The 11088-nt window shown below is 38.2% G+C and overlaps 1 protein-coding gene across 1 annotated transcript; it reads left to right on the top strand.

Annotated features, from left to right (window-relative positions):
* The first annotated feature begins 25 nt into the window (after positions 1–25).
* Positions 26–6798, top strand: LOC117296574. Its single transcript, XM_033779594.1, has 4 exons — positions 26–180; positions 3751–3912; positions 5115–5228; positions 6159–6798. Exons 1-4 carry the CDS (start codon positions 116–118, stop codon positions 6583–6585), a joined length of 768 nt encoding a protein of 255 aa, XP_033635485.1. The 5' UTR covers positions 26–115; the 3' UTR covers positions 6586–6798.
* Positions 6799–11088: the final 4290 nt, after the last annotated feature.

The raw sequence follows: 11088 nt of genomic DNA on the forward strand, positions 1-11088 counted from the left end.
GTCACGTGACAATACACCGCCAAGCTCAAGAATGACGGTCTTTAATTTTGACTAGTTAGTTCTCCGTTTCTTTTCTGATTTTTCGTGAATATTCAGCCAATGTTAAGATTTTAAAATGGATCGGCCGGAACATTCCCAAACTGAGTCGTTACTGACTGCACAACGGAATTTTGAAAAAAGGTAAGAAGAAGTGAAAAGGCTTCTGATTGGTCACGGACCTACGGCGTTTGTGTGGTCGAGGAAGGAATTCCAGCCGTCAAATGCGTTGAGGTCACGGATCGTTATCAAAATCATGCATGTCAATGTCATAAAGCTGAATAACTTGTGTTATGTAGAACAAAAACTGCTTAACCAATTTCCACATGTTGTGGTATCAGTCGGGCATCAGTCGCAACAGTGGGCTGGTTACCTTGGCCCAATTTATTTTATTGTTACTAATTATTATAATATTAAACTAAAAAAGATGCTATGGGAATGGGGGGATGTCAGATTTTTTGCCCCAAACATTAAAAAATAGAGTCTAGAAACTATAAGGCTCCCCTGTGAGCCTTATTTTTGTTATAGGGGTCTCATATTTAGGGCCTTTTTAACGCTATACGTTTTTCAAATCAGCGTTGATGGGTGAAAGTTTTGCGACCGTCAGTAGGGAGGCCGGCACTTTTCATGTTTTTTTTTACGAACCCCACAAGTTTGGTACCATTGTAAAGAGAATTTAAAGAGAAATTCAATGGTGTAAAAATCAGCTTCATAGCTGAAAGTATAAAGAAGTTATGGTAATTTAAAGTTCAAAAATAGGCGTTTTCTGTCTGTAAGATTTTCATGACGCAAATCCAAAATCACAAAATTGTATGTTGGGTGGCCATAACAAAAATAACTTCAAATTCATCATACATGAACTAAATTACCTTAAAAAATAATTTGGAGGTCTCCTTTTCTGTAATCTTCCATTAATTGGTATGTGTACAGCTGCTCGTCTTCGTCATATTTGATGTTGAACCAAGATGGATATCAAGGGACCTATTAACAAAATTGTTATTTTAACAATTTTGTTAAACAAGAATGTGTGCTTACATTGTACCAGCCTTTATTTTCGTCAATATATGCTAGCCACATGGAGTCTTGCTCCTCATCTGATATATCTGACTCCGACATATCTGTATATCTGCATATTAATTGTACAAAAAAGGTAATTATTAATTGTACTTGATTTGTCAGGGCCCTTGAAAAAGTTCATCATAAACCATAGATGGGAAGCAAATTCATCCTCTTCTAGTCTAGAGAAAATAAATAAAACAAATTATAAGAAAAATTTAAGTTTGTTTTATTTATTATTGAATTAAATTTAAATGTTTATCATCAACAATGTCATTAAATGGTAAAGAAATTGTGGTATAAACAATGTAAACAAAAAGTATAGGCCTTACAACACATGCACTGTGTTGACTGTTGTCAACAAAGCCTGAATAAAATTCCACTCACAACTGCAACGATGTTTTTTGCGTTTGCCATTAAGGCCGAGTTATAGTCGGTCGCGCGATGGTCGGGCGTCGGAAATCTGGACGCGCGATCATAAAAAGACACGGTTTTTAGGCCTCAGTCTTAGGATTGCGCGCAAGATTTCCGTCGCGCGACCGACTATAAACCGGCCTTTTAGACCTCCCCATTAAAATCGCCCATGCGACCATTTTGCGCCTTCGTTAAAAAAAATAAAAAAATGTATCCTTTATTGGTGAATGTATAAGTGTTCAGAAAAACATGGTTTCATATAAGTTTCATCGACTCCTGATGTGTGTATTTTGGAGTTTTTTAAGTAAAAAAATGGTAGAAAACTACCTTTTTTGGCCTCTTGCAAACAGTCTTGTTAAGGAGTCACCACATTCGCGAAAGTTGGCATGTCACACATCAAACGAAAGAGCTTGCTTTCTTCTACAAAATGATGACATCATCTATGCAAACCCCCCTAAATCTCGCGAGATCTAGCCTAAAACGCGAGTTGGCATTAGGACCAGAAATCAAGATGGCCGCGCCCAAGAGTTGACGCGTCGTAAGTCAGCGCTGATTAAGCGGGATTTTCTTGAAATAATCCATCTCATAAATCATACCCATTGGGACAAAAAATAACACAAATGAAAAGATAGATCTTTCATCTACTGAAATATTGTTTAAATTCCTACTTTTGATGAATGAAAAGGTCAACAAACGCTGATTATAAATTTTGTTTTTTACACGCTTACATATAAATCTGAAAACAGTCGTTTCACTGGCCTCCCTACCGTCAGCCAGCCAGAACTGAAGTTTCAATGTGTACCAGTACTGTACACCTAAAGCATTCCCCATCCTACTCCATATACATTCATAATGCTTGTATTTCCCTTTTGTTGAGTTACGTTCAATAGTTTCTTCAAAAAAGGCAATTTTCTACTCGGTACTTACTATTGCTGTCCGTTGCTTCGTTGTCGTGGCGCACGTTCTGTCACGTCGGGGTCACGTCTGTGACCTCTCGCAATATGTTCAACGCTTTAGCGCTGTGTTCGCTGGTATCAGTCGATGACCTCACGGCGCATGACCACCGATCGGTGTGCATGACAACCCAACGAGGTGGGACAAACCATTCTGTGGAAGGGGTGTTACAAGGCTACTACAACACAACGCGTTGGACAGGTGTCAAATATAATGCACTTTTATGTGTGTACGTATGCGTGCGCTCTTCTCGAACGGCACAGCCACGTGTGGTGAAACTACGAATTATATTTGACACCTGTCCAGCGCGTTGACCCACTACTAAAGCGTTGAACATATTGTGAGAGGTCACAGATGTGACCCCGACATGACAGAACGTGCGCCGCGACAACGAAGCAACGGACAGCAACAGTAAGTACCGAGTAGAAAATTGCCTTTTTTGATGAAATTATTGAACGTAACTCAACAAAAGGGAAATACAAGCATTATGAATGTATATGGAGTAGGATGGGGAAAGCTTTAGGTGTACAGTACACATGAAACTTCAGTTCTGGCCGCTGGCTAACGGTCGCAAAACTTTCACCCATCAACGCTGATTTGAAAAACGTTTAGCGTTAAAAAGGCCTAAATATGAGACCCCTATAAGGCTCACAGGGGAGCCTTATAGTTTCTAGAAGTACACCCGCTCTAACGAAAAAAAGTTTAACTTTTACTTATAATGGTCAGGAACCATGACAAATATTTAAAACGTTTCTTATAAAACACATAAGAATTGGTCACGTGATATATTGTCGGGATCCCGGCAAAAACTAATTTTGAACACTTTATTTCACTGAGCACTACTAATAATTGGCGGATTTTTTTCGAGCAATGGCTCAAATGAAAGCTTGTAACTTTCTCGACCCCCATCAAAATACCTATTGAATTTTAAATCTAAATTTTTGGGTCAAATCGACCAAAAATCTGACATAGCATCTTTAAGTAGGTGATTGTCAGGCTTTGGAGCTATAGTGATTGAAAAGTGCTTTTATGGTGCATTGGTTGCATTGCAGTACTAGAAATATATAATAATAATAATAATGGAATTGATGTTTAACTTTGCCAGATTTAGTTGCCCACTTTTTTGTGGAACCTAGACTGAAATTAATTGGTTGTGTCAATTTGTCATTAGGTTTTAGAGATGTACTAGCAATTTAAAAGTTCTTTTATGAATATGAGGCATCCTTTGTTTCTTTACCAAATAAAATGTGTAAAGAAGAATGAAATGATGTTGATTTTTCTCCTTTCCAGGTTTAGCTGCCCAATTTGCTTGGAACCCCGACTGAAAATGGTTGTGTCAAGCTGTCAGCACAGAATCTGCGCAGAATGCCTCTACGACAAACAGAATAAACTCTACAAGGCGATGGCCAAGTGCCCAACGTGTCTGAGAGAAAATGTTTATCCAGCTGAAAGGTAAAACAGATATTGCTTTTTGGTGAATCTTATGAGTTTGAATGTTATTCTTTGTCATTTTTATAACTGCTGACTTGTTGAACTAAGGTCGTGTCCGAATTGGCGACTTTGGCTACAGCTACGGCTAGATCAGCGCGTCTTCCAGTGTTAGCAGACGCGCGCGCCCTAGCCGTAGCTGTAGCCGAAGTCGCCAATTCGGACACGGCCTAGGACAGTAAAGTAGTTTTTTCGACCTCTTGCAGTGTAAGGATGATCAAGGTGGAAAACTTCTCTCTTAGTTTTTGAGATCAGTAAAACAATTTAGCTTTGTACTTCTGAGTCCAAAACGTGATGTTATAAAAACACATTTCCCCCCCCCCCACTAAATTTTGGGGGCTTCGATGACCAATTGAGCTTGAACTTTTTGGTTTCCCTGTATTATATTGGGTCACATAAAGTGCATTTATACTGGTCTTTGACATATGTTGTGTGATTCAAATTGCTAACAGACATTTGAAAAATCAGGAACTTAGTTGATGTCTTTGATATAATGCATGATTATGTCCTTAGCTTTTATATGATTGGAGTGAATTGAGTTGAAGTGTGATAAAAACAAAATGTAACACTAAAATCAAATGTGTGTAATATACATGTATTGGTAAAATTGTTCAATTATCTTGAGGAGAATGAAGACGAGCAAAGTACACTGTTCCAAATGTCTAGAAACACCGGCTCTTCTCAGAGTCAACACTCCCACAAAAGAGATTTAAAGGGAAAGTACAGGTTTGGTAGTTACTCAAAACAAATATTAACTTAAAACTGACTTGGTAACGAGCATTAGAGAGCTGTTGATAGTATAAAACATTGTTGGAAACGACTCCCTCTGAAGTAACGTATTTTTTGAGAAAGAGGTATTTTCTCACTAAAAGACTTCTAGCTAGAAGTCTTTTATTCTTATCTGAAAGCACACAAATTCGTCCAACAAGGGTGTTTTTTCTTTTATCATTTTCGCACAACTCCGATGACCAATTGAGCTCAAATTTTCACAGGCTTATTATTTTATGCTTATGATGGGATACACCAAGTGAGGACATTGGTCTTTGACAATTACCAAACATGTACCTTCCCTAATAAACATGGTTGTATCGAAAGTTCACTATTTATTTATAGTTTTTGTACAGGTGATTTTTTTAATGATGTTTTTGTTCTGTTTGAACTATTAGACCAGACATACCTGAAGACAACATTGAGATTCAGCGGCAGCTCGGTGTTACTCAGTGTCCCCTAGATGGCTGTGACGTAGGACTCTGGATATGGGACGTTGAAAAGCACATAGAGTAAGTATTGCAGGCATGTGAGACTTCCTCTTTTCAGCTGATTTCCTCTTTTTGGGGTTTTGACTTTCCTCTTTTTTTTCTTCACTTTCTGTTTACAAAAGTATAGGAATAGTATCTTTTCCTCTTTTTGTCATGGACAGGTACTCACATGCCTGGTATTGACACCAAAAGCCATGTGCAAGTTATATTTTAAATAATGTCTCGGGCCTGATACTACATGAAGGCGATTCCATGCCCCCTGGTCAATGCCTTCCTACCCTTGAAATGCTCTTGAATTACCAATTTCCTCATCCGCCCTCTACATTGTACCAAGGAGAAAATGCCTTGGTGCTCTTGCCCTTTCAAAAACGAAGCATGTCTAATGTCTGGTACAATAGACCGATCCAGTAGGCTTCGCCCACGACGTACGTGTGAGCAAGAACACGTGGGGCTCTCCAATGCCTTTCTGCACAACTCTGCCGTGCCCGCCAAGATATGCGCACGCATGTCGGACCTTCGTTGCGTTGTGATTGGTCATTACACAATGGGGCGGAGCTTAGTGGATCGGTCTATTACTTGAGTAGTCACAGTGTTTAAGTTTGAATTCATCAGGCTATAGAGACATGCTGTGTCAAATGCTTCGGAAAAGCTTTTGTATAGCAACCTCCAGATGAGCAATTACTGGTACCAGTTGGGTCTAATGTATTCATTCAAAATTGTGTGTGGGTGCTCACTGTCTCTTAAGCCCACTGCGTTAAGCTTTACCCTGAACCAAGAGAAATAGCAGTGGTCTTTGTTTGTGATTAAGTTTTGGTAATTGTTGTTATTTCAAAACCAGTGGGCAATATTCTTGAACAATTTTCAAAATTTAATGTGCATGAAATTGGTTTAGCAGGCCATCCAAGTAATGGATTTGAAATATTAACAGTTGCACGTCTCTTTTTCGGTCAGGTCTTGCTCTTATGCTGTGGTTTCACCCAAACCAGGATCGAAACGAAAACGAGTGCAGAAAGCCATAACCCAGAAAGATTTGCCCATCTCCCCCAAGTATAAACATCCGAAACAGGAACCCTCATCTCAGTCCGAGTCACCTGTTAACAAAACCCCGCTACAACAAACAACAAACAAAGTAGAGAACAAGATCTCCCTGAGACCACGGCCCCAAGTCAGAAACACACCACCGAACAATCGTTGCAATAGGCCCAGAGAATTGTTGCCAAGCCCGAGAGACTTTCACTGCAACCCGGCAAGAGATTGGTCGCCAAGGGGACAAATTTTCAACCGTGAGAACCTCGATGCTACCAATAGATATCAGTACCTGTTGCGTTCACATCAAATGCAAGGCCAGCCGTTTCCCTTTCCTGTGTACCGTCCGTAAGAAAGCACGACCCGGAAGCTTAACTGGTATGCGGAAAGGTGTTTTTGAATCAATGAGAAGGAAATAAAATAAAGGAAAGGTTGTGGGACAGGTAAGTTCTCAACAGAGTCCTGTCTGGGAGAAATTACCACAGAGACCAAGAACTGTTTAAAGATTCATTTTAAAGGCACTGGAAACTGTTGGTAATTACTCAAAATAATTGTTAGCATAAAAACTTACTTGGTAACAAGCAATGGAGAGCTTGCGGTAACACCATGATATGACTATCTCTAATGAGTTGGGATGGTTCTGAAAAGAACAGTTGGTTTCAGATCGTCTTCTGGAGAAAAGAGACATTACATGGTGTTACCGCAAACCTTTCTATATCGTATTTCCACCATGCAAAGTTTAAAATCCTACAATGGAGAGCTATTGGAGAACATTGTGAGAAACAGCTCCCTCTGAAGTAACTTGGTTTTTGAGAAAGAAGTAATTTTCCACTGAAAAATTTGATTTTGAGACCTCAGAATTAGATTTTGAGGTCTCAAAATCAAGCATCTGAGAGCACACATCTTCGTGTGACAAGAGTGTTTTGTCTTCCATTATTATCTCCCAACTTCGACGACCAATTGAGTTCAAATTTTCACAGGTTTGTTATTTTGTGCTCGGTTGAGATACACCAAATGAGAAGACTGGTCTGTGACAATTATTACCAAAGGTGTCCAGGGGTGGATTTCACAAAGGTAGTCCTAACTTAGGACTAGTCCTAGGCAATGCTAAGAGATAGGACCAGTCCTAAGTTAGGATGAGTTACTGGTCCTAACTTAGGACCAGTCCTACCTCTTAGCATTGCCTAGGACTAGTCCTAAGTTAGGACTACCTTTGTGAAATCCACCCCAGTGTCTTTAATCTACAAGTGTAAGTGGTATGAACATTTCATAGTTCTTTCTTAACATTATGTTTTCGGGAGACTGTAACAGTTTGGATTTGGATAATGTTTCACACCATAACATTTGAATCTGAGAAACGATTTATGGATGAATTATTTCACTGATTTCTGAGGGTTGGTGTCCGTTTGTGAATGTTGCTGCTAGTGGTGCGGATCCCCTGTAATCTCGCTAAACATAGATGGATTTGACGTGCTAGAGAAAATACTGTGACATTAGAAATTGTATTGAGCTGAACTTTCACAAGTGAACTTTGTGTTGTATCTCTCTTTATCGGCATTTAGGCCTAGGTGCTGAAAGCCAATCTATGACCCTACCGTTGAGTGTATTCCAAAATGTATATTCCTGGCTTTTTTAATGCTTTATGATGTTAATGTTCAAATATGTTGGGGGGGGGGGTTTCAGATCGTGTAATTATTGTATTGATGTATATAGGGAAAAAAATGAGGTACTTAGTCCTTGAATTCGGAATGAATATTTCACATTTATTCAAATCAAATCAAAAAGAGTAAAAAATCTCTATGTAATATCGTGTACAGTTTAAGTTTTTTGTGTGTAAATCCTTAATTGTATATTATTTGTCTGAAAGCCAGTAACTGGTTAACTTTTTCTAGAAATAAAACACACTTGATTTTTGGCCTTTCTTGAATAACGATACTGTTCTGTTTAGTAAGGTTTGCGTTTTGCACGAAATCTCTCAAATTGTGATGGTTCTGAAAAGAACCCGTGTGGCAGGAGATTCGGTCCCCCATATTGTAAACGCCCCACTGTATAAACTTCTTCTGATAGAAACAACCCTGTTAATTTTCCATGGGGGACAGATGTGGGGGATAGTTTTCCCCAGGACACGGGACCAGATTTCACAAAGAGTTAGGACTAGTCTTATCTCGACTTAGGATGAGTTACTCTAGCTAGCTATGCGTTAAGTTAAGACTAGTCCTAACTCTTTGTGAAATCGACCCCAGATGCGTTACAATTTGACGATTACCAAGCAGACAAGCAAGAACTGAATTTCATGCACTACACGTACATGTATCTTAGTGCAGGTCTTGTGACATTTATATATTGAGTAAGCCCTCAAGTAAGACTCTGCTGGGGTCAAAACATCAGGCCATTAACTATTTTCTTGTATTTGTACCATCGGTTTTTTGTGGTTGGTAAGCGTTGGCAAGCAGTTTGCAACAGCTAATTCTGTTTTCTTTTACAATTTGAGTCGTTAATTAATTGAGGTATTTCATGTTGTGTCTGATTTCATTACAAATGTATAAAAATTGTATATTGCTTGTAAATAATGGTTTATGTGTGTATTTGAACAGGCCAGATACGGCATGACACGAAACACGGTAAATAGGTTATGGGTTATATGAAAAATCTAGTTTTAAAATTGTGTCACCAATTACTTTTAAAGCACAAATGAGGAAAATGTTCTTGATTACCTTTTTTATATGAACAGAAAATTAATAGAATAGAGTTGTGCCACTTTTTAACTGGCAAAAAGAATGCCTGGCACATTATGTTGGATCTTTCATTGTGAAAATAACAATGGGCCACCAAAAGAAGTGAATTTGGAACTACACATACCATGCGTTCCTCTGTGGTTGAACCAAGCTCAACTTTTTGTGAAATGAAAGTTTGATGTGAATTTCATTTAGTTTGCATCGGAAATAAAGAAAATATATTCTTTTTCTTTTTTTCACAGAGCTGTATAAGCACAAGCAGCTAAGCACACAGCAATGTTGCTTACCTTATTAAGGTTTACAGCTAAAATACAATGTCATATGCAAAACATGTCACAGGTATTCTGCAAATTTTTGCTAATAACAGAAAGTTGTTTTGTAATAGTTTTTGCTTTTCAAGCAGCTCTTTGTATAATTGGCCCCCTAACTCGACTGCAGTGTGATCTTTTCGACAATGAAACGAGAAATTGACAAATCAGCCCTCTTCAACCAAACTTGGGCTCAAGGAAACTTGACCCATACTAGAGTTCGGGGTGGGGTCAAGGTACATAAGGTACATGTAAGAAAGGTCGTTTGTCTGTTGTTTTGTTAGTCAAGTTCAAACTGTACCTCTAAGGAATGTATTTGAAGCAAGTAGGCTATGCATTATAGAGAAAGGGCCACAGAAGGAGCTGCATCTTTCTTACTTCAGAGGAAACACGCCCACTGCCACATTAGCCCACTCTGTGGATGCTATCCCTGTTGCCTCAGAACTCTCCACACAGTTTTGTCATTCAAAAAGCATATCGAAACTCCTCTTTTCCAGTAGTTCAGTAAATAAATGTCACTATTTTCATCCTCGCAAAAAAAAGTAAGTGGACAGACATTTCGACCCTAGCCGAGTCTCTGCTGCCAGGGTTTAAATGTCTTGCCCCTAACTATTTTTTTGCATTTATAACATACATCGTTTTGGTTGGTAAGCAGTTTGCAACAGCTAATCATTTATATCTTTTTGCTAAGCACCGTGACTTCGAAAAAATGGCACTGTATAAATCCAGTTACAGTCAACCTTCATCATAAAAAGCACCGTTATAATGATGTTCTGCTTATGAAGAGTTCATTCTGGCCATGAATCTCATTTCTGTTTTGTGTTTCTTTGTTCTGCTGTCCTCTCATAACAAAATTCCTGTTTATAAAGAGGTAATTTAGCCATTCCCAGCGACCTTGTTATATCGAGAGTGGACTGTGTTATTATTATGACAACCGAAGGTTTACATGATTGATTAAAAAGAGACAAGGAATGCTCCCGACAAACAAGTCATCAACCACACTCGAGCCGTTCTTTCGTGTTCATTCATATTTATTTCTCGTATTGTTACCTTATTGTGCTGAAAGTCAGTCAGTGATCAATCCTTCGTTTGTTTGTTTTTTTTTGTTATGAAAATTATTATACTTTGGAATGTATGTAAGCAGTTGCATTAAGCACCACAGTGGTCAAAATGTTCTATAGTGTTTGTTTAATCTCAAATACAACACCCAGCTCTGCTGAGCTATTAAAACACATCCATACAGCTAGGCATAATTTAGCTGAAACAGTTCTATACAAATCATACTGATAACATTATTTAAGTGTATTCTCTTTAGTTGGTTATTTTTTCGCTGGTGTTAGTCTAACACAAGGTGAATATCTATCTGGCTTTCATTTAGAAAATAAAGTCCAGCAGTTGGCGAGTGAGTTACTTAAAGCCGATATATTATTTCATATAATATATTATATATATATGAAACTGAACAATAGAAAAAATGGTTTAAGGGTCCTTAACGATACAAACATCTCATATAATCATATTCATACTTAGTAATTTATTATAAATCTGTAAAAATGAAGTCAAATACACAGGTGACTTTGTACTGAAAGTAAAAATAGCAAGTGTTTCTTTGCACTTGAAAGGGAAGAAGAGGCTTTGAAACTCAACTTTACATATGACATCACAACGTTATTTTGTCTGCCATTTTGCGAGTCAAATCGTACACAAAGGAATTGACTCTTATAATAATAGAGGAATCGATAGGCTTGTTGATGTAACATTTTTTGCTCATCCCATAAAACAAGTAAGGCAGGCATAAATTGTTGTGAAACT

The sequence above is a fragment of the Asterias rubens genome, chromosome 1 (genome assembly GCF_902459465.1).
Source record: "Asterias rubens chromosome 1, eAstRub1.3, whole genome shotgun sequence".
Classification (NCBI taxonomy): domain Eukaryota; kingdom Metazoa; phylum Echinodermata; class Asteroidea; order Forcipulatida; family Asteriidae; genus Asterias; species Asterias rubens.

Excerpts from the sequence above, each read along its gene's own strand:
- LOC117296574 (XM_033779594.1), top strand. The coding sequence starts at position 116 with ATGGATCGGCCGGAACATTCCCAAACTGAGTCGTTACTGACTGCACAA. Across the intron at positions 181-3,750 it reads CAACGGAATTTTGAAAAAAG|GTTTAGCTGCCCAATTTGCT; the intron begins GTAAGAAGAAGT and ends TCTCCTTTCCAG. Across the intron at positions 3,913-5,114 it reads AATGTTTATCCAGCTGAAAG|ACCAGACATACCTGAAGACA; the intron begins GTAAAACAGATA and ends TTGAACTATTAG.